This window comes from Cyanistes caeruleus, chromosome 5 (assembly GCF_971803275.1).
Source record: "Cyanistes caeruleus chromosome 5, bCyaCae1.hap1.1, whole genome shotgun sequence".
Taxonomy (NCBI): Eukaryota; Metazoa; Chordata; class Aves; order Passeriformes; family Paridae; genus Cyanistes; species Cyanistes caeruleus.
Window position 1 is genome coordinate 61187451 of NC_141705.1, and position 23032 is coordinate 61210482.

Below are 23032 nucleotides of genomic sequence, written 5' to 3' on the forward strand. Positions count from 1 at the left end.
AAAATGAGTATGAGTTTTACTTGGAAATCAAGCAAAAAGTTTGTTCTTGGGGAATGAATACCTTTTATATAGGCTGGGTAATTAAACAGATGTGCATGTTCAGTGTATTCTTCCTTGTGTGTTGCTTTTAATAGCAAGGTATTCCAAAGGGCTGGTTTTGGCCCAGCCAGGCTATCAAGGATGTCACAGAAGTTTTCTTACACATTTTCTATCTAATTTTTGCTGTTTAATCAGTTGTCTGTTCTCAACTGCCACCCAACAATAAAATTATAAAGACACTGAAGACACAGCCACACACCAACCTGTACCATATTTTGGGAAATATAGAAGAGGAAGTCAGTTTATCCCATACTTACTCTTGTGAAATTAAAACAGTTGAGAACAGTGGTAGCTCCACCTTGCAATAAACACGGGGACAACTGGAGGTCCCATGTGGGGGAGAATATAGAAGCTTTCCTTCTCTGAATGCGTACAAATATCTCTCACCTCAAGATACTCAGCAAGAGGCTGAAGGAGACAGGGTCATACACAGAGACTGGGGAACAGGATTTCTGCTGCAGATCTGCTGGCAAAGACAAGTACTTATTTGGAGAAAATACTTTTCAATGTACTATGCTCTTTCAATTGAAGCTGAAAATTTTGCTTCCAGATAACACTTTTAAATGAAGAATTCTGTCACTCAAGTTACAGGCAAAAAAAAATCTCATTTTAGGAAAGGAACAAATGAACACAGCTTTTCTCCCTTTAGAGACTCAGGAAATTTCAGAATGATAAAAAGGCAGTGGTAAGAGACTTTCTTCACAGGAACCAGTAAAGTATTGTGGTTAAATCATTAGTTGTTATAAATTATATATACCTCCATTTAAATTTATCTCCAAAACGTCAAAAATACGAGGAAAGAAAGGCATGAGCACTTCTTTCATTCTGATTTGAAAGCAACAACAAAAAAATGTAATTATTTCTTGCCTTTTTTCCCCTTAATTCTCTCAGGTCCGCACCAGTGTCCTACCTGATCACAAGGAACCAAGAGCAGATGTTGGGGTAAGCAATTATTTTCATATATGAATTTTTTTTTTTCATCTCATCAGCAGGCACAGACACCCACTGCTCAACAGGAACTGACAAGCTTTTTTAATAGCAAAAGTTTTTGGTTAAATGAATAAAATAATCAAGGCAGGAGAGATAGTCTCATGGATTGATATAATCCTATCCACATCTTTTTCAAAATCTTTTTCAACTGACGCTATCCTGAGACAAACACAACTGTGTAAACAAACTCCTTGCTAATGTCATACAAGCAATTTGGATGAGATTGAGAGTCTGGAATGGCATTGCCTTAAGAAGCCTGAGCTTCTGGTCATTGTGTGCAGACCATTGTGTACTGCATTCTGCAGCAGGAGTTGCCTTTGGTTTGTGTTTTCAGCAATTAAACTGGCAACATATAGAGGACTCATTTTTATGTGTAGATCTACAGAGTGTTTGACAAAGGTATTGGGAAGTAATTTTTGGGTCTGAGAGGGCCAAAACCTCCCAGATAATATGGACACTTGGTGTGGGTGGGAAAGGTTGGTCCTGCTAGAGCTGAATAAAAGAACAAAGAGCACCTGGTGCAGGTGTCAGATCTGTCTGCAAACATGTAAAATAAATTTTAAATTTTTAGGTTAAATTGTTGACTTTTCTGCCTTACCAGGGCTTCCATGGCATAGTTTTCAGGACTTCATCTAGTGTTTGAAAAATCTGTAGCTTGGCAGCAAGTTCAGTCCTAGTGAAATAATCAGTGTGCTTTAACTTTTCGTATAGCTATTATAGAGACTTTCCTCTTTGGCTAGCTGAGATTATTCATCAAACTATTCAAGGCATGTATCTTCAGATTTATTGTTGTGACTACAACAGTAGCAAAATTACAAAGGAATGTTACTCTGCAGTTAACCTTACAGCAGCAAGCTGTTTAAAGCTTAACTTTCAAGCCTTTCCAAGTCATGTGGGCAAAATTAGATTGGTTTGTAGACTGCCAGCTCATACCGCAGGGCGGAATCTAAGTCATTATGAAAAAAGTATTCTCCAGTTTGATATTAGACCACTTGAACACTAGCATAACTCTCTTCATTTGGGTCATGGGATCATTTAAAATTTTATTTGATTTTGCACAAGATTTTTTTTTCTTAAATAAGCATAAAAATATGAAAGAGAGACCTAAGTAGAATGTTTTCAGCCAATACAATCATTCATCTTTAATTTCATGACACTGGAGAGGTAGATCTGACACTCAGACATGTTTAGTGGGTAAAATGACCAAAGATCTTTGACTTTGAGAGAGCAGTGTAGTTGTCTCTTGGCCCTGGTCATGTGAAGATTCTGACTTAGGATTCTTTAAATATATTTATAGTTCTATTTTTCTGCAAAAAGAAGCCCCAAGTGACCAAACCTTATATCAGTTTCATTTCAAATACCCCTTTTCCCCTTTCCAAATGGTCAGGTTTCAAATAAAAACACTCAAATGTCATGAAATGCCAGCATAAAGGCTGCCACAGAGACAAAGTGCTATGGAATGTGTTCTTACAGTATGAAGAAGGATCTGCTCTTGGAAGAAGATAAATATCTGGGTTAAATATATGACCACGAAGTTTTAGTGGAGAAACACTGTCATGTTGACTGATCCAAAGGAAGACAGAACCATCTGTATGTTCACTCCAGCAAAGCTGTGCATCACTGTGTGTTGCACCTGGATGTCTTTTTTGTAGAAGTACCTTTCATTTTGGCATTGAAAACTAACGATGACCTTTGCTTGTGTGGCTATGTTATTTTTCTCTATATATATCCTACAGGCCTTTTTTCTTCCTTTCTTCCTGTTCATCACTTCACAGATCCAGTGTTTTTCCAGCCTTCTCTAGACTCTTGTGTCTTTTTTCCTTTGCTGCTTACATGCTGCTTAGGGAATCTAAGCCAATGGCATTGATGGAATAAGCCATACCTCATGACTCAGTTTACCAAACTGCAGACCAGTGTTGGTGCTTACCTAATTTCAGAATTGTTATTTGAACTGTATATTGTATATAGAAGAAAACTTATCTTAGTGTAGAGTTTTTTTGTTTGCAGTCAAACATTCAACATCCTGCTGGCTTTCCTGAAAAAAAGCAGGCTGAAGGTTTTTTTTCACCAGAAGAAGTTTCTCTTCTCAGCAGCGACACATTCTTTTCTGTTTTTCCCTGAAGGAAAAGTTGCTCTCTGTAGGCAGCCTGTGTTGACTCAGACTCTATTCTTCTAGAATTTGTATATTCAAGAATGTATATAATTTAGCCTAGAATTTTAATTTACCATTCCAACAGTAAACTTAGTGTTATGTAATAAAAAAACCTAACTTCTTATTGTTGTGTCTTTCTTATTGTTTTATTGCAAAAAATTAAATTATGTTTAATGTCATGATCTCATTACAATTTATTTAGAGCAAGTGATATTGTGTTGTATATTTAAAAGATAAATGGGTAGAAGATGGCTGTATGCTGTTAGTTTATTTCTTCTTGTTCCCAAGGCAAGAATACTACTGCTGGCCAAGTTGACAAAATGGGATTTCAGCAATGTGGAGCAGGATTTGAGCAGAGGTTAAAAAATAACCAAAGTGCAAAAGAAGACTTAATCCTTTTTCTTCTTTGAACCTTTTTTTTATGTGTGAAGAGTGATTTTTCTAGAAGAAAAAGATGTAGTGGTGTAGCTTAATTTAACTTCAGGCAATCTAGTTGCATTACCACATTTTTCTGCACTTTTAATGCAGTGAATAGGTTCATCTTCCAATGGAAATAGAGGAAAAAAGTGCCTAAAACATTACCAAGAACTAGAGAAATACAACATTTCTATTCATAAACTTGTGCTGAAGTCAATTTAAAAATACCTTCCTAGCAAATACATTCATATTTGGAATACATGGATGGTAGTGCCAAGGGCTTGAGGAAGAAACATAACAACTTTGGTAAACAGTGAAAACTTAGCACTTGTTGTAATCCAGAAATTAGAAAAATATAAATAGATTCAAAATGCAAATACTTGGACGGAATGAAAATTTTCCTGTGGCTGCATATCTTACAACCTGTTATTTTGTCATGTTGTTAGACTGTTTGTAATGGAAAAGAGAAAGGTTCCTGCCCATGAAACCAAAGTTTTTAACAGTTTACTAATAATCATGCTGCAGATGCACAAAAAAATTCTAGTTGCTGGAGTGTCATATAGTTGTCATAGAGCTGTTATATTGAAATGCAATTTGAAGATTTTCAAATTTTGAAGATTTGTGAAACCAAAAGAAGTAACAAAAATGAACAAATATTTTATCTTTTCTTTCCACTTTGATTTGTAGCGAAGCTTCCTGGGCTGTGCAACTTTTAGAGTGGGAGATCTGGTAAAGTCAAAGGAGCAACAGCTGACCCTCACCCTCAGGTAAGTATTTCCTACTGTTGTTAATCATGGTGAATTAATAATGCTTAGCATTTCTCATCTAAAGAAAGGCAACAAGAATGGGGAAGGGTCTAGGGCATGAGTCAGGCGAGGAATGGTTGAAGGAGCTGGTGGTGTTTATCCTGGAGAAAAAGAGGCTCAGTGGGGACTCTATCACCCTCTACAGTTACCTGAAAGGAGGTGAAGTGGGGGTCAGTCTCTTCTCCCAGGTAGCAAGTAAGGAGATGAGAGAAAATGGACCCAAGTTGCACCAGGTGAGGTTTAGATAGGAAACCAGGAAAAAAAAATTCTTCTCATGAAGGGTTATCAAGCACTGAAACAGGCTGCCCAGGGAAGTAGGATGGGTCACCATCCCTGGAGGTATTTACATGACATGTAGATGTGGCCCTGGGAAACATGATTTAATAGTGGACATGGCAGATTAATGGTTGGACTCAATGCTCTTAAAAGTCTTTTCCAACCTATACAATTCTATGATTGCTGCTTGACTGAGTTTTAAGCGCCATGTTCCATCAGGTATATTGGATGTCAACTAGAAGTGTTTCTAATTCTGCCATGCACAAATTCAAAACTAAACACTAAAATTAAATATCAACCCTATAACCTGGAGCTTCCCAGGTGCCAGAATAGAAAAGGTAATTTTAAAGTATGATAACCTATGGAAAAATTGCAGGGAACTTGCCTTAGGGAATATTCAAAGTTTCCTTTAGAAAGGAGCGTAAGATTCCCAGTTTTGTTTGGTTGAATGTGGCTTAAAGAACTAACAGTGTACAGTTTGGTTTGTTTGCTAGGCATGTTTAAAGAAGGTGGGCCTAATTATTGAAGGTGTTTCCCCTGTGAAAATGCTTGTGGTCTCCTAAACTCATTGTTACATGTAGCCATACTGAAATTGCGTGGGGTGCAATGTTCAACTAATCAGTGACAGGGTACAGAGCTGAAGAAGTGTCAGAGACAATGTTCAAAGCCTAGGGCTGGGCTGAACAGATACATCTTAAAGCTGTGCACTGAAGGAAAAAAAATCATCACCCTTGATACTGTCTTGCATGGCTTAAGATAAATGAAGGTACTAATCAAAATCTTTTGAAGGTTAGGGGTAACCTTTTAGGGTCAGAATAAATTCATTGGACTTTATATAGTGCAGGGATTTTGTTGAGCTGAGTTTTGCAGGTGCAATGGAGGCTTATTTGGGGTTACGGGGAAGGTGCAGTTAAACTTCACATAGTAACTGCTCAAACTCCAAACTCCTACAAAGGCAATATTTTGGGAGGAAAGATGCTGTGACTGGGAGAACTGAGACGTTGGTGTATGTTGTGCCTGGGATGTTGTACATAGGTGCTGTGGGAAACTTGTGTTATATTTGTTACCCCGAGCATAGGAAGACAGCCTTAAATTGTTTTAAGGAGCAAAGTATGACACATCCTGAGATTTTTTAGAAATGGAAACTTCTTGAAGTATTTTGGCACCTGCCTTCCTATTTCAACAAGAATAATTGCATATGAGTATTGAGTTTACAAGGCAAAAGTACAAAATACTTTGGTTTTAATTTTTCCCAAACAGAAGATATCATGTCTAGCAAGGTAACTTCCTCTAACAAAAGGATCCAATTAGATAAAATGTGAACTGACTGTTCCCTATGGGAATCGATGGTTAGATATATAAATTCCAGCTTAGTGATTGTAAGTATCTATTGTTACAGGAATTCAAGTTGTTTTTAGCTCTTTAGGATAAACTCTGCTTCCCTAACATACTGAAAATTTGATCTGAAAGATTGCCTCTAACAGGTGGCACAGTAATTGACAGAATGAAAAGCTTCAGGACAGTTTCAGAGTAAGTATTTTGTATCTCAGCCATCCAATTTGTAACCAAAAAGATGGAAAGCTCATAAGAAATAGATTAAGAATTTGCTTTTAATTAAAATTTTTATATTGGTTGTCCTCTTTGTTCAACTAACATTAGAAGACAAATATTCCAATTAAATTAATTTGCAGATTCATTAAATGGTAGGGTTCAGTCAGTTGGATTTTTTTTTTTAAAAAAAAAAGTCCTAACGTTTCAAAAGTGGGATTGTTTTCTGATTGACTATTCAGCAGCAGAAAGTCAGTAGAAATTATCCACATTTCTGAGATGACAATTTAACCAGAGCAGTCTGCTAATTTAAGCTTGCTTTCCTCTAATCACCCTGAAGTATTAGTACCTCTCAGGAGGATAGAGGATATATCAAGGGACTTGTCAGAGCGTAAAATTCTACTTAATTTTTGTTGATATTCTTCTGATGGGAGTTTATCAGGGAGTGCCTGTGATTGAGGTACTCCTTTGTTGATTTAAAGCAGAGATTTAAAGATCCAGAAATAGCTCGGTGGTGTGCCCTGTAAAGATTGGTGTAATTATACAATCTGGTTAATTTTTAATTTTTTAATTTTAATTTTTGAGTTTTCTTTTTGTTGTCTTTTTTTTTTGTTACTATGTTCTTCCATTTTCTATCTGAGGTACAGTGTAACAATATAAAATTGTTTCCAAGGGAAGATTCTTGCATTTTTCTGTTACTTTGTGGAGAGCTGGCATGTATCTATGGGACACCAAAAGTTAATTAAAGAAGGGACAGAGCAAGGGAGAAGCCCCAGGGGCTCAAATTCAATCAGAACACCCTGGGCTGCCACCCCACCACGGTCTGGGGTGGGGCAATTCTTCCAGGGCTCACAGGGCACATCCCCTGAGGCAGAGGATGGAATTCCCTCTTGCCCACGGCTCTCACTTTAACAATGAAACTGAACCTCTGTCTCCCTGGGTGGGGGGCACCTCACAACTGATCTTTTTTTAATTAACCTGTGATTGGGAACTTAGAATGTTTCTAAAACTTGCACCATAGAAATCTCAACTCCCCCACAAAGCACCCGCCTTGCTTTGTGGAACACTAAAAACACTAGCACCCAACAACAAGACAGACTAAGCAAACAAACAAAAACAAAATTTGAAACAAACGCTTAGATCTAGGACAACAGCCGGGCAAATTAAGCAGTGGTGGTAGTTAATAAAAACATAAAGGTTTTTCAGTTCAGTCTCTTCCAGTTCTTGATTTTCTTTTAGGAAGGGAATAGCTCTTTGATCTCCTCTTATGAGGGGCGGAGTTCTCAGTGTTCAGCCTCAGCTCCTGCCCCGAAGATAGGGCTGTCGCCATTTCAGGGGATGATGATGGAACACCCGCCTTTGGAGCTCGGGTTACAGTTTTGACTTTCCCGGAGGGGCTGCTAACCACCATGGAAAAGGCACAGCCCCAGAGGTGGAGCAGTGGGAGAAAGGGTTGGAACTGGAGCAGGAATTACTGGGGGAAGGGAAGGTTAGGGGCTGGAAAAGAAGGAGAAAGGCGGGACAAAGGATCCCAGACTGTGTGACCAGCACCATCTTGGGAAGGGGTGCTCCGGGAAAGAATATTTTCATTTTCCCGGACAGGGAATGGGAATGTGGAAAAACAGGGGTTAAAGGAGGACACGAGACGGCAGGCAGATAGTAGCAGACCTGCATTAGTTCGGACATTCTCCATTCCTTGCCGGCCTTCAGGAAAACAGGGGATGGGATGGGAGAGGCACAGGAGTGACGGGGAGTCGGCAACAGCCCCGAGCCGTCTTGGCATTTTTCACCCTTTGTCCTGCCCTTAGGAACAGAGGAGAGGGGAAGATGCAGGGAGGTATACACCAAAAAAAAAAAAAAAAAAAAAAAAAAAAAAAAAGGAGCTTTGCAGAAGCCAAAAAACAGTCCACAGGAAGAGCCATACTGTCCATAATTGTCCATAATGTTAATATTGTCCATAAAGGTCCTTCCCATGTATAAAAAAAATGAAATCGTCTATAATACATCTCGTTGGGTAATGGTAGATGTTTATCCCAGTGCCTAGTCTTGCCCCCACCCCCTGTAAGCCCTTTTCCCCCGTGCCCCTGAGGCACTCTCAACTTGGCTCTCCTGCCAGGTATTCTCGAGTCCTCTTTTCTAAGTTGAGGGTCTCACCAGCTCTCCAGCCATCAGCCAGGGACGTAGAGGGTGTCCATGGAGCCGGTCCTGCTATTTTGGTGCCTCACTGGATGTCACCATTGACACACTGTGCTTTTCCATTTTCCTACCATTGTACCCTAATAGTGATTAAGGATACAAGTTACAAAACCTCTGCAAAAGAAGTTTTTATTTTGATTGTCCTTTCTTCTCCATAAAGGTGCCCTAAACCGGTGGCCAAGTGTTTTTGGTAGATCTGTGCGTGTGTAGATAATCATCAAAACATGAAAAGGTCAATTAGTAGAATTACTTCAGTATACACAACTGATGTTGGCTGAGGAATTTAGTTACTAGGGATTTGGGATTGCAGTTTCCAATATGGAATTTATAAAAAGAGAGGTGCTTTCTATAGACTTGCATGTTTAATTTTGCAATGATAATGCAATGTCACTTGCTTCTGGTTTCTCATACAGTTCTGATGATGAATGGCATAAAATGGGCTGTTGAATGAAACAAAAGTATTTTGCAGTAGAAGAATGTTTCTTAACATTGACTCTATAATATAGTGTGTCCAATTTAAAAAATAAAATCATGTACATTTATTTTCTTTCTAAATGAGAGCTAGGTGTACTGGCTGCTAATTAAGTAATAAAAGCTGATTTTTTTTTTTCCAGTTGATCTAATTTTTAAGTTAAATTTAGAGGATCTTTTACCATGCCTTTCTGTTAAGAACAGCATGATTTGGGGTTTTGGTTGTTTTTTTCTTGGTTGAGCTCTATGGCTTTTTGCAAGGAGATAGCAATCTGTACTTCCATTAGCCCCTTTCCCTATGTTGGTAGTTTGCCTGTTTCCAGGAAGATTATCTTTAGCTTGGGAAATTTTGGTATGAGTGTATCTCTTTGACATGTTTCTCTTAAGACATTGACAAAAGTGTAAGTAGGGTACTTCAGTGTGAAACTGGGATGGTGTCAATGCCACTCAGATCCTTTGGCCTCTGTGAGCAGGAACTGTATGGCAGTGGAGCTACACAAACAGGAATTAGGAGGGAGTGCATTAATTATACAGATTATCTGGGAGGTTGTGCCTCTGCATGCCTGTCAATCATTTACTATACAGACTTCTTTAAGCTTGTGTCAGTGCTTAAACTCTTGGACACTATCTTTTTGTCTAGCTGTCTGATTTTAGTTGTCATCTTTCCATTAATCTTAGGCAGGACTGAACTTTCTTTAAAGAAAGGAGATAAACCTAACTATTTTTGGAGAGAAAGTGCTCCTAATTTCCCTCCCTCCTAACAGCTTGTGTGCCACAAAATATGTAACTTCATTTTGGCAGTAGTAAGTGTCACAAAGTTTAACTAACTAGAGAGAATTGGAAAGCAGCACAGGAATTTCTTCAGTAATTTATGTACTTATCATAACTTCCCTAGCAAATGATGACTATAAAATACTATATATTTAGCTGCTTTTCTCTATTAAAATTCAAGAGATATCTGTCTACAAGTTGTTGTACTTGGTCTCCCTCCTGAAATTGTTTCTTGGCTGTTTTATGTTGTGTCATCCACCTCAGAAGCTGCTGTACAACAGCTTGACTATAAGTCAGGCAAATCTCCAATACCATTGAGGTGAATCTTGTTCTGACATGAAACTTAATCAACTGTACATTGAAATAATGAAAACAGGAGGAACTGAACATTGCAAAACTTTGTTTATTTACCTTGGAATGCAGCAGAATATTATTTACAGTGGAGTTGTTTAAAACCAGTATTGATTATTGTAATAGGCTTCACTGTGAATTCACAGATAAACATTTTTGTGTAAGTACAATACTTTTGTGCTTGGATATATCAAAATATATTCTAGCAGTGGAGAAATTAATTTTATGACAATCTGTAGGACAGCCTGTGCTAATTGCATTTATTGTGTATTATGCACTGGAGAAAGGGGCTGCCTGCTAGACTCTGTCATGCAGTTTGCTTTTCAGGCGGTCACTTTGTTTTTTGTAATTAACACAGCCATGCAAACATGAAGTTTGTTTCCTTTTTTTATTTTGTGTTATTGAATAATTTATTTTTATTTTTGTTAAGAAAGGTGTATGACCATGGGAACCAATTAACAGGCCTAAATTTGTGTAATAATGAGACTTGAGATCAGCATTGGAGGCAAATGACTGCTGTTTCAGTCCATCTAGCTCACTTACTTTTCCATCATTAGCTTGTTGCTTTCTTCCTCTCTGGATTCCTTGGTCAATATTTTACGGTCAGAAGTAATAAAGTGGGCACAAATTCCTGCTGCTCATGGTGTTACTGGCTACCTCCTTCCCTCACATTTGAGGAAACTAATACTGACCTGGTGATCCTTAGGGACTTGGGATGGTAGAGAAATCTATTTCAAATGCAGGTGCTCCGCAAACAGGTATCAGAAAATTGCTGCTACTTGTCCCAGGGTACTAAAAAATATCATCAGTTTTCCAGCTCCATAAGCTAGCTGGATTTCATGCCATGTATGGACTTCTTATGTTGACACTGATTTTATTCTTTTTGCAGTATCCCACATCCCACCTTTCCCTATACAGGTTGTCAAAGTGCAGTCCTTGGTTATGTGGGGGTATGGTCTCTTCTTTTATGACTGGGAGCAATTTGATGCAGGGACCACCTTCACTGCACCATGTGGGTGCAGGGTGTCCTTCTCAGCTTTATTAAACTATGGCAAATAAGCTGATTTCATCCTAGTGTGTTTTGAAGTATCCTAAAATGAATTAATTCATTATTAATTAATGAATTATTTCTCTGATGCTCTGTTGGACAGTATGTATGTGTGAGAGCCTCTTCACATCTCTGCAGGCAAAGAACACAAAGCGTGTACATAGATGTGTGTGTGTGCTCAATGCTGTTAGCGCAAAGTAAAATTATACATGTTTTTATCGTATTAAAGTAGGATCTGTAAGCTCTTTTTTTTTTTCCCCACTGCATCACTTCTGTTTCTCTTTTTACATTTTCTCTCTTAATGTTTGTAATCTCATGATATTGCTGGAAAGTTTGAAATGCATGACATGTCTACTTGAAGACTGTCATGCACTGCTGGTATTTCAAAATCACAGAATCTGACACTGCTCACAGCAGTTTTGCCCTGGACATTTATATAGCTCTTTGTTGATTTGTATGCCTGTAGCATTCAAAAGAAATTTTAGTTTGATGATTTGTTGATTTTGTTGTTGCTGGCTTTTTTGATTAAATTGCGTCTTCAGATTTCTGTGTGGGAAGATAAGAACTGGAGAAAGAAGTGCAACTGTAATGCAGTAAGTCGCACTGTTTAGCTTAATTGTGTTGCATTACCTTCTCCTGCAAGTAATGCATGTTCCAGATTGTAATATTCATATGTATCAGACCAGTACAGGAGTGAATTTGAGAATAAAATAATAAAACTATTTAAAAAAAAAGATGCAAAAGTGAAATTAGATCAATCACTGTTTTTAAACCCATGCAAAATACATATTGCTCCTCATGCAGGCAAGCAATGCAGTGTTTACTGTTATACTGAGGCCAAGCTTCTAATAACAGCAGCAAGGGGAATATTTAGTGTTCTAAAGACCAAGAGATGAAGACTGGGAAAGTGTAGCTAGCCTGTCCATTTTATTTTACTGGAGCAACAGGCCTTGTTGGCTTTGGTAAGTTAATTCACTTGACACTTTGATCAGAACAGCTTAAGCTGTTGAAAAATTTTCAGGCTTATAACCACACACTTTGGTTTTTAAATATAACTGTGATTTGCTGACATCTAATGTATTTCTTTTCTGCTTGGGTATGCTGTAGTCCATTTGTTGACATAGCCTAGTTTGGATGCCAGTTTGACACTAGAAGGAGAAAAGAAGTGAAGTGAAACCATGAGGCAGTAGCAGCTCAGGGGAAGGTTCTTCATTCAGAAGGCCCTTAAGCTGTTCTCATGCATTTCAAAATTATTATGTATTTGTGCTCATAAGCACCATCTAGACACTGAACACTTATTACTTTTCTTCTGGATACTTTGTTAATTAATATATGCTTCTTCAATTGCAAAACTCTCTGGAACTGGTTAGTTTTTAATTGTTTCTTTATTGTTAGTAATAACTTGGCTTAGACAAAATGAAGTTTCACACATGTAAATTATGAAGAATTACGTTTATTTTGCAAGGTTTTATAGAAGACCAGATTTGTATAGTTGCAAGATGAGTGTATGCGTTTGAGTGCATATTAAACGCTGATGGTTTGTAACCAAAGCAGTTATTTAATTTGGAAGCTTTGGGGGGTAACTATTTTTTTAGATTTTACCGTAGGAGTTGGACTTGGTGGTTCTAATGGGTACCTTCCAATTCAGCACATTCAATAATTCTGTGATTTTATGATTTTATGACATTGAACTTTTCTAGGTATTCTTTTTTCCTCATTCATGACTCTTCATTTTCACTGCTCAGATAATGCACAGTATTGCTCCAAACACATTTGTTTTGATTTTCCTTCCTTGCTGTGTTTTTGTAATTCTGCTGAATTTATTCTCGTCATTTTCTTTTGTCTATTTTTGCTTGGTGCCTTTTCATTATTATGAAATGGTCTGTTAGTCTTCTTTCCTTCCTTTCAAAAAATCCAGCTGTTCAGAATAAGCCAGGGGAGATAGACTATGCTATTAACCTTGGTGCTGTGCTGCCAGTGAAAGCTGAAAAAGCATTTGGTATCTTTCTGGAGTTTAAACTCTTGTCTCTTCCAAAAAGTAGTCAGTGATACTCTTTTCTTGGGGATATACATATGAATTGTTACTTGTTTTTGATTAATTGGAAGTAAACTATTTGTGGAGCTGATAATAAAGGAATTTACCTGGAACAGTACTGTCATTCCCATATAGTTCAAGAAATAGGATGGATTCTCAATAATTACTCTGTGGAGGGATTACAAAGGGAAGAGTGATATTCATATTAGTTCCATTGTTTTGGTTTTGCAGGGGTTGGTTGGTTATATTAATACACAAAGAAAGTATGTCCTTTCATTGAATATTAGGAAACAAAGCCATGTACTCTGCAGTGGGATTGCAGATCCTCAGTGGAATATTGGTGCAGTATTACAGCACTTTAGCCAAGAGTCCACAGACAGAATAAAGTCTAGAATGAAAACCTGGCGGTGTTCATGAATTCATGCATCATTTATAGCACTTACCTGTCCTCGTTTTTGTGATGAAAACTTGCCTTGTCCTGAAGAAGTTGCCTCATTGCCAACATCTGTTTTGTGATGGTAAATAACCAATTCAATACAGGTGACTGCATCTTTACAGAATGGAGAGGGGACTAAATATTTACTGACAATATTTTAATTGAAAAAATTTAATGCTGTAAGTGATCCAGTGTCAGGGGTTGTTTTTTTTTCCAGAACGTCTGATGCTGGAAGGACAGTTGGTACCATTGAAGTCAATCTTCTGAAGATGGGAGAGCTAGAGGAGGGGGAAACAGACCACATCACAGCAGATACCCAGGATCAAAAGGTGGAAACTCAGTTTATTGCATGAAGTTAATTAGAATGATCAGTTTTACCAGATGTCTAAAATACTAATTACCAAACTGGGTCAAGGACTTCAAATTTCTGGACACTTATCTCCCTCAACTGAAAAAAAAAAAAACCCTCATGAAAATGTATGGAGTAATAATCTAACCTGAGTTTCCTAGCCCATTTCCTTCTTAAAAAAAATAGCTTATTTTTATATCAACTGAATGTATTTGATCAGTTTTGATCAAAAAATTGTCAAGAGAGATGCCATAAGTACAGCTTCTTTTTCCCTTGGATAGATGCTCTGCTTTCTGCCCTTGAAGTCCTGTTCATGTTGATTTTTATGTGCAATCTGTGCCCACAATACCAAAAAGCTTGGAAGAATGACAAGCAAACCAAAGAAGAGATGAATTCCTTTGCAGAGGGGCAGGTTCATCTGTTTCATGGTGTTTCATGGGTGCACACAATTTTTGCAGCCCTAATATGGTGGTTTACTGCTTAATGCTATGGTGTATTCTGTTTCTCATTAAAAAAACAAAAAACCAAAACTGCTACAGAGAATGCAGCATTTTTTTGTTTGGAAGTAACATATAATACTATTTTTTGAGAAAAGGACATTATTTTTAATATCTTTTTTGCTTAGCCAAACAAGTCTGCTTTTGGGTCAAATTCTGAGGGTAGATTTTATATTTTATTTGACCAAATATCTCAAAGGACTTCAGTGCCTTTTTAAAACAGTTGATGAGTGGAACCAGTTCCAAAAAGCCAACGAATGCTGTGAAATCTTTCTGATTTTGAACTGTAAAACTTGCATAATATAGGCAACATGAGCTGTATTTTCAGCCCTCTCTTTTATTTTGCTTTTCTTCCACTTCAAAATACAGAATGAGACTCCTTGCAATTATTTGAGATGTAATTAATGAGCTGTGCCCTGCTTGGGGGAGACAGAAGGCTTTAATAGCAATTTTCTTGCTATTAAATACTTGTAAAGGGAGACCAGACTCATGACACGTGTATTCTCTGTGATCTTAAAAGGAGTCCTTGGTTTGTACAAATCAGTTGCAGCACAGTCTTGGTTTATATGTTGATAATGAGGATGCAATTGTGAGAATGTGGAGTTATTGAATTAATATAAAATAAATAAGTTTTGAACTGGATTTTCTCACTTTTAGATAAACTATGTGCAGGAATTTCTCATGGAAGAGGAAGTCAATGGTTAAATTCATTTTCAGATATCTCCTGGTAGAGAGTACATTGTGTGTTGTTCTCCACCTTAAGTTCTCCACTGAGCTTCTAGGAACTGGGGAAGCCCTTGGCACAGAGCTCCGACCTTTAGAGACTCCCATTTGTTTTCTGGCTGGGGGTAGGAGGAGCATTAAAAATATAGGTCATATTACATTTAACAGAGGTGTACACTGATTGCTTTTTTCATAAACTTTTTATACTTTTATGCACTAATCTTATCAAAACAATATTCTGGTTCACTTGTATAAAAAGCTATTTCAATCACAAAATGTGAACACATTTTAAAGCACATTTTTCTGCTTCCTACTTTTCCCTTGTTTGAAAATTAATGAAATGTTTTCTTGTACTGTGCATGTGAAAACTGCTTTGCCTAAAGAAACCTCTTTTAAAGCACAAAACTCGCCAAAAATTGTTTTAAACTGAAGTGACTTATTCTTATAATAAAACTTACTTATTAAGCCAAACTATTAATATCTCTCAACATTTCTAGCATTATACTGGTAGAAAACATTGTATTTTATTATGGAATGGCTGATCACATTTTGTCATTTTCTTAACTATAATTCTGATTGTGTTACAGTATCTTGGAACAGAAATATAAAGATAAAAATGTAAATTGAAATTAAAACTTGAGAAGTTTATATTATTATCAGTGATGGTTTTCAGCCTACCTTTTATAAACTGCCATGGATTTATTTCAGACCCCTGAATGCATCACATTTGCAGCTGTCTTTCTTTTGCAGTCTGCATTGGTTCGGGAGTGTACAGCCACTGAAGGCATAAGTGGGAAAGACAACCTGCCTTCCTTAAATGCAGGTAAGAATTACAGTATCTGTAAGAGATGGTTCTTGCAATGCTATGTCTGGTCCTGAAGAAATCACACTGATTCATGGCTGAGCTCAGAAATATCTCTTCAAATGCTGCACAGATGTGCAGATATTGATTTAAATTCAGTATTTTAGTGTTTTATATATATTTGACATTATCATTTTACTAAGAAATTTGAAGAAATGTGTGTCAATTATGCTTTCTGAAGCAGTGCTGAAATCTCCATCTCCTACATCTTTACTGTTTGATGATTTTCAAGACTGTCAGTGACTTCTGTTGGCATGGAATTACGTCATTGCATTCTTTTAAATAATGATGCGTTACTTGTAAGTGAATACCCGGAACAATTAATCTCTCTCATAGATGATGAAGTGGCAGATTCAGTTTGATCTGGAAACTATCTGTCCTAGAAAGAAGGGAGCTATTGGCAAGGCATTCCCAATTCTAGGTCAACTCTGGGCTTGAGTGCATGGGGTTAAACTAGATGTATTTCTCTTTCATTATGCTGAGAAATATTACATGCTGGTGTGCTGCACCATAAAACTTTTATTAGACCAAGTTTATGAATCTCCATTACTCTGCAGTAACAATGTCACAAATAAGTTATATGGGTCATCTGAAACCACAGCGCTGTCAAGAATTCTGTGTTTGCTGCATACAGTTGAGGAGGAATGTTTCTGAAGTTTTACAACCTTTCAAAACCTTTACTGAAACTTTTTCATCTGACTTCTCTAATAGGGCAGACTTATTGAATCACCTTTGCAGTCTGAAGGAAGTACTAAAACCCTCGAAAAAATTAAATTCTTCCATATATGCATGAATGCTGTAATTTTTTTCTGTGAGTTGTTGAGACTAGATCAGAAAAAGTTTCTTCTACAAAACTACTATTTATTTTCATCAATTCAAAATGAGAAAGATGTTAATTGAGAATTACTGAATGTACAGGAACTACATCTGGCTCCAGAAATTCCTGAACTGGAAATAGCTGGAGGCAGGGAGGGTATCTTGCGTCTTTAGGTATCTACTTATGGCTTTCCTTGGAGACAAGATAGCAGAGAGTCAGTTGAATGATTTGGTCTAACTCAGTGCTGTTCTTTGATTCTGATTCTGTATGTCATCCAGATTAGTGGGACTTGAAGAAATGACATTTCTGTTTAGAGAACAATATTGATTCATGACTGATTTTTTTCTATTTGTTGCCTCTGTTGTGTGGGTTTGATTAGGGGTTTTTTGTATGAGAAAATGCTGGAGGCTGTGAATGTATTTTGTTGGAACTTCCAAGGTAGATGTTGGTTTTAAGAATATTGAAGTCTAGATCAATTTGTCAAGAGTATTTGCAAGTGATTCTATAGTGTATCTAGACAGCATTTTCACATTTATTATTCTCATATATTAACACAATATAAAACCAAACCCCACCCAACACTAATAGAGCTTATGAAGTCAAACATACCATGGAGGGCACTTCTTTAGTCATTTTTTGGGTTTTCAGGTTTTTTTAAAGAATTGAGGGGAAGGAGCAAAACTGCAGGTGCGTATGCAAGAAAGGACAGCATGCAGGATATTGGAAAGAGTTTGCACTCACAGGAAGTTTGATCTGATAAACAATTACTCTTCAGTCTGTTTCCTGCACTTGCAACTTTCTCTTCTCATCCAGCATCACCTCCACTTTCCTGCTGACACCTGGCACTGGTTCCAGGTTTCGTCAGTCCCACTCTTTTTATTGAATTTCCAATTTCTTTTATTGGAAAATTTTAGCTCTCCTTTCATACTGTCAGCCTATTTCCTCAACCCATCAGACTTCTTGCCCAGCATGCCCCCATGACTGGGCTTCGTGTGGATTAAGGCTCTCTGTGTTGCCTGGAGACAGACTGTATTTCTCATATGGGTACCTGTGCAGAAGTGTCAGGAAACCTGATAACATCAACAGTGCCTGCACTGCTTTCCTTGCTGTGTTTGTGCAGAACTACCCCTAGAATAGAATGTATTCCATATACATACATATTTAGTACATGTGTATACTGTTGTAAAGCTTTCCTGTACTTCCTGTTTCTTGTTGTTTATCAAGCCTTCAAAGTGATGAAATCCAAAAAATACCCCTCTGTGAATCCTTAAGCCTGTAGGCATGGAAGCATGCTGGAATTCTTCTGAGATTTAAATCTTAGGATAGGGAACTTGCAGCCCTTCAGTTCTAAAGATGCTTACTGAGTGAGTGGGAATAAGTAGTATATTTCAGAACCTTATCACTATTCTGTCTATACCCCAAGAGACTGGATTTACATCTCAAATTCAGTTATTTATTTATAATTCTGGAGAGTTTGCTAGTTGTTTGCATGTAAACAAATTGCATTCTAAATAAAAAAGAGAATAAAAGTAATTGAAATTAAGAAAAATTAAGAAAGCTGTAATTATTACTCTTGAGGTAATACACATCATATGCCTATGCTACAAAGAAAGATATAAATAGAAATACTGTTAGTAAATGGCAGAGATATGCTTTTATCTATGTTCAACAGCGAATGAAAATAAAACCAGAGTATTCAGTCTTTTATTATTTTTTTATTCTACTTTCAGAGGAAGCAATGTGAAGGATATTGCATGGAATAAAAAAGCACAGAGTTCTTCATATTTGAAAATGAGAATGTCAAAAAGACATTCTATATAGAGAGAAAATATATAGAGAAAAGCTTCTAAAATAGGCTTTTCTCTTTTTTAACTGCTACAATTCATGTGGATTTTGTTGGTTTTTTTTAATGCCGCTCATGATTACTGCTAAGTACAGGAAGGATTAGTTTATGAAACTTCCACTCATTTTAATAACAAGTTTTTATAAAAGCCAGTTCTAGTCCTGCATTCTTGTTGTTTGGGTGCTTTTACATAAAAGTCTTCTAGAATTATGTTCTAGACAATTTGTTATAGTTAGAAATTAATTATTGTTGTAATTGGAAAGGAAGATACTTCTGAGATTTTTATGGAATCGTATGCCTTCAGTAGTTCTGTTTATAAGGAAAACATCAAGTACAATGCAGTTTTTATTGACAATTTTAAGCTTTAGTAATACTGCATATTGGAATTTGTATTCTCTGGGAAAAAATCCCAGGCTTTTTTTCCAAGTTTGGAAATGAAATTATCTTCCTAAACCCATGGAGATATGATTTGAACATTTAAAAAAACTTAAAACACACTTGAGATTATACCCATCTAAAAATTCAGACCTGAATCAAAGACCTGAAAATTCAGCTAGTACCTGGAGAGGAGTTTAATAATTCTAGCAATGAAAAAATCACAACTTTGGATCCATATTTTCAGTGTTCTTTCTTCCTTGCTGCAATCCTCATGGGTTTTCTGAGGTTTGCTTTTTACTTTGTGATGGTGGTGGTGACAGGGGGGAGATGAAAGAGATTCTTCAGTTACATATTTCCATTAGGTTCTCACAGATTAATGTTTATTTTTCAGTGTAATAGATTCTGAGTGTGAATTTAAGAGCTGTTCTTGGAGAAAAATCCTTTGATAAACTCCTTAGGAAGTAGATACAAAAAAAGTAAAATAAAGAACAGAGTCTTTTGTGTCTGGGTCATCATCATTTAAAATATCCCAGTAATATGCACCAGCCTTCTCCCTACTGATCAGGGGGCACAACAGAAAAAAACATACCCAACGCAAAATTATCATCTGGTTTGGCAGTTTTCTGTTTAAGGCCAGACCTGAATTAGCCCTTTGTTTCCTGAACTCTCCGACATTTGAAAATTTTCATTCCCTGCCTTGTTAATGGGAGATGATTGGTGCCATGTATCAGCTTTGTGAATTGAGAGAAACTGTTAGAATTATCAATGAGACTGATTTCATTGATTACAAGAATCTCAGCAAAAAGAGAAAGAAAAGAGGAAAATATGCACTACCGCATATTTTAATCAAGTGATGTAATAAGGCCAAACACTTGGTGAAAGTTGATCATAGGCACATGGAGATGCTTATTTTTGTAGTTAAATCTGCGTGGTGAGGATCCTTAAACTCTAAAAGTGTGTGGAAAAATGTTTGAACATTGAGATATTTTGGATAGGAGTAGTAAAGAAAAATTGCTTGTTTTCATATGTCAGAGATTTCAAGAATCTCTTTGGCTTATTTCATAACACTAAGTCAGAATTTGGTTTTTGAAAGTAAAATAACTAAATAACTAAAGGTAAAATGACTCTAAAAAGGCTTCCAGTTTTTCATCAAAGACTAATGATGAAAGACATCTCAGTAGAGGGATAGGAATACAGATCAATACAATCGCTTAAAAATTGCTCCTTTCTTTGAGTTGCCAGCAATGGGTTTATTATCAGTTTATTTAAATATCTGTTCTTCTTTTAGGCCTTTCCTAAAGGATTTCTGTTAAAAAATCTGATTGCTTAGACAAGACAGTTTGTGTACCTTTCATTTTTCTTTCTCTATAAATCAGCCTACATAAACATTAATGGTGTCAGGGAGTTGTGAATTGAAATGTCTATTAGCAGCTGTCATTTTGACAGCAGCAGTTTCCCCACAGCACGTGGGGAATGCATTCCTCTGAGTTATAGACTACTCAGTGGCAGATCAATGGGAGTCTGCTGGAAGGCAGTTTTTCCAGAAGGCAGAAAGAAAGGTACCAGTGGAGGATTTGGATGGCTGTTCAAAGTTATTCCGAGTTAGGATGCTGTGAACATGTGTGTTAAGTGACAATCATTTGTCTCCAAGTAAGCTTATCAAAGTAGTCAAATAGAACTTTTTCTTCATCAGCTTTTTCCTTATTTGCTCTTTCTGGAAAATAAGAGCAGGGTAAAACAGATAAAGATAAGATGGAAAGGAGAGAGTAGAAATTTCCTGCCTTTATTATACAGCATCATTGTAAGATATGAACAGAAATGTAGCAAACATGTGCAAACTGTAAAATAAAAGACATGATGGGTTTTAAGCATAATCTTCTAAAATTCCAAGAAATGTGATTTTCTTACGTCATGTTGCAATAGTGATCTGAAAACTGTGTGTAACATATGTGACAGGGCTATTACACTTATTTCTATGCAGTGGCAGTGTCTTGACCACATCAATGATCAAGGTAACTCTAATATGGTCAAAAATCAAGTTTCCTTTAATGTAGAAACATAACTTCTATTTGTGTTAATAATTTGTATGTGCATGTCAAGGGGAAGATGCAGCTAAACTCTGAGTCCTGTGCAATTTACTGGAATTGTGAGTGGTTCTAGCAAGTGGTAAACAATGGTGGCGAGTGTATTAAGCTCATTGTTCATTTGTGCATTCTGTTTTTCCTAACTTACCTTTTCTTACCTTTTCTTACCTTAAAGGTAAGAAAAGAGATTCTAATTTACATTCTCACTACTTTGAAGACCTAAATTTCCTTTTCAAAGATTACCTACTGTGTTGGTATAATGTGATTTATTGATGTACTAGTAATACTTTGTCCTCCACAAACTGCTATAAAAATGAAATAAAAATTAAATGGTTTTAGTAGAATTTTAATGGTTCTAAAATTAATTTTGTAAGCAAGGGGAAAAATAAATATATTAATTTTTGCAGGTTACTGTAATAAATTTTCAGAGTCATATAGCCACAGTAAAGCAATGATGTTATTTTTCCTCTTTGCAGTGTTGAGAAATCCAGTTTGTAAGTTATATAGATTCCCTACTTCTGACAACAAGTGGATGCGGATCCGGGAACAGATGGCTGAGACTACCCTCTCTTTCCATGTTCCTAAAGAACTAATAAATCTGCACATAAAGGAGGATATGAGAAGGTAAGGGAAAAGCAGCAGGAATAGTAAGTACTAAATTTATTTTTTTTGGAATCATGTGAATGATGAGCTAAAAAAATATTAATTTGAAGTTTGAAATGGGCAATTTCTGGCTGCTAAGAATTTTCAGTTGTAACTGAACAACGTAATTGACTACTCACAATTTTTAGGACTCCAGTGACCTCCTAAGTTCTGAGCAATGAAATGTGCGAAAGTGCAGTCATGACTTTAAATCTGTGAACGCCAACATTTGGTTAACAATCTAGCACATTAATGTAACAAGGAATCAGCAAATGACAGAGATGTGAACAACACTGTGGCATGTTTGGCTATGTATGTCTGGGTAGAGTTAATAACCTAGACAAATATTATGCAATGGAAAATGACAAATTTGTAGTGAATAAAGGACCAGTGAGGATAAAAAGGACATTCCTCTAGCTAATCTAAATTATTTGGCATAAGAAAAGGATACCAAAGTAATGTTTGTTTGAAACATTCATGTTCATGTTTGGCCTTGTAACCAGGAGAGATGTCTGAGAATCATAACAATGTGTATGGCCTGAGAAAAAGGAGAATAGGGAACACAGGTATCCTCAAATCCTTTCCATGTCCAATTTCCCACTGCAGTGATTAAAATAGCAGCTTGTTCTTGAATCCTTGTAAGCTGTGCTGATAAAATCTGGGGAAACCCCCTTATTTTAAGTATTGCAGGGCTGCCCTGAAGACAATGCCTTCTTTTTCCAGTGATAATGGATGATGTGGAAGATATTGCCTCCTTCCTCTTGAAAGTTGCTTCACACATAGATGGGCATCTGGTCTCATGTTTAAAAGTAACTTTGTGACCTAGTATTGCATCCCAAAGCCATCCTGTGTGCTTTCAGGCAATTCCTCTGTTGTGGTTTACAGAGGTTGGTTGTTCTGCAATATGGAGCTTCTTTTCTTTTTTTATTCACCCCATCTGTTGCTTCTGTGTGATGTTTTTTTGCCAGCAGAACAGCATGCGGGAGACTGGAATCTTGATTTTAATAAAGTCAGTGGACTGATACATACTTATGCATGCTGATGATGGGTTATAAAAATCCTATGAATTGTTATAATATTTTATTTTATTCATTTAGTACTGTGTTTAGGCATTTATGGCCTCATCTTGTTTGGGAATACTTATGTGCAAGGTTGTTTTTAGTAAGCAATAAAAATAGATTATGCTGACTCTCATAGTTCTTGCACTTCCCATATTTTCATTTGCCCCAAGGGTAAATGCC

General features: G+C 36.7%; 1 protein-coding gene across 22 annotated transcripts in view; it reads left to right on the top strand.

Moving 5' to 3' along the window:
- INPP4B (inositol polyphosphate-4-phosphatase type II B) overlaps positions 1–23032 on the top strand; it is a 322348-nt gene that overhangs the window by 187042 nt on the left and 112274 nt on the right. For all 22 annotated transcript variants that reach the window (XR_015286969.1, XR_015286968.1, XM_086889768.1 and 19 more), the window contains 5 exons: positions 991–1041; positions 4346–4425; positions 13814–13925; positions 15916–15988; positions 21626–21773. Coding sequence is in view for 20 of the 22 variants with exons in the window: in XM_086889768.1 (XP_086745894.1) it covers positions 991–1041; positions 4346–4425; positions 13814–13925; positions 15916–15988; positions 21626–21773 (464 nt within the window). In the remaining 2 variants the exon portion in view is untranslated. The remainder of the gene's footprint in view (positions 1–990; positions 1042–4345; positions 4426–13813; positions 13926–15915; positions 15989–21625; positions 21774–23032) is intronic.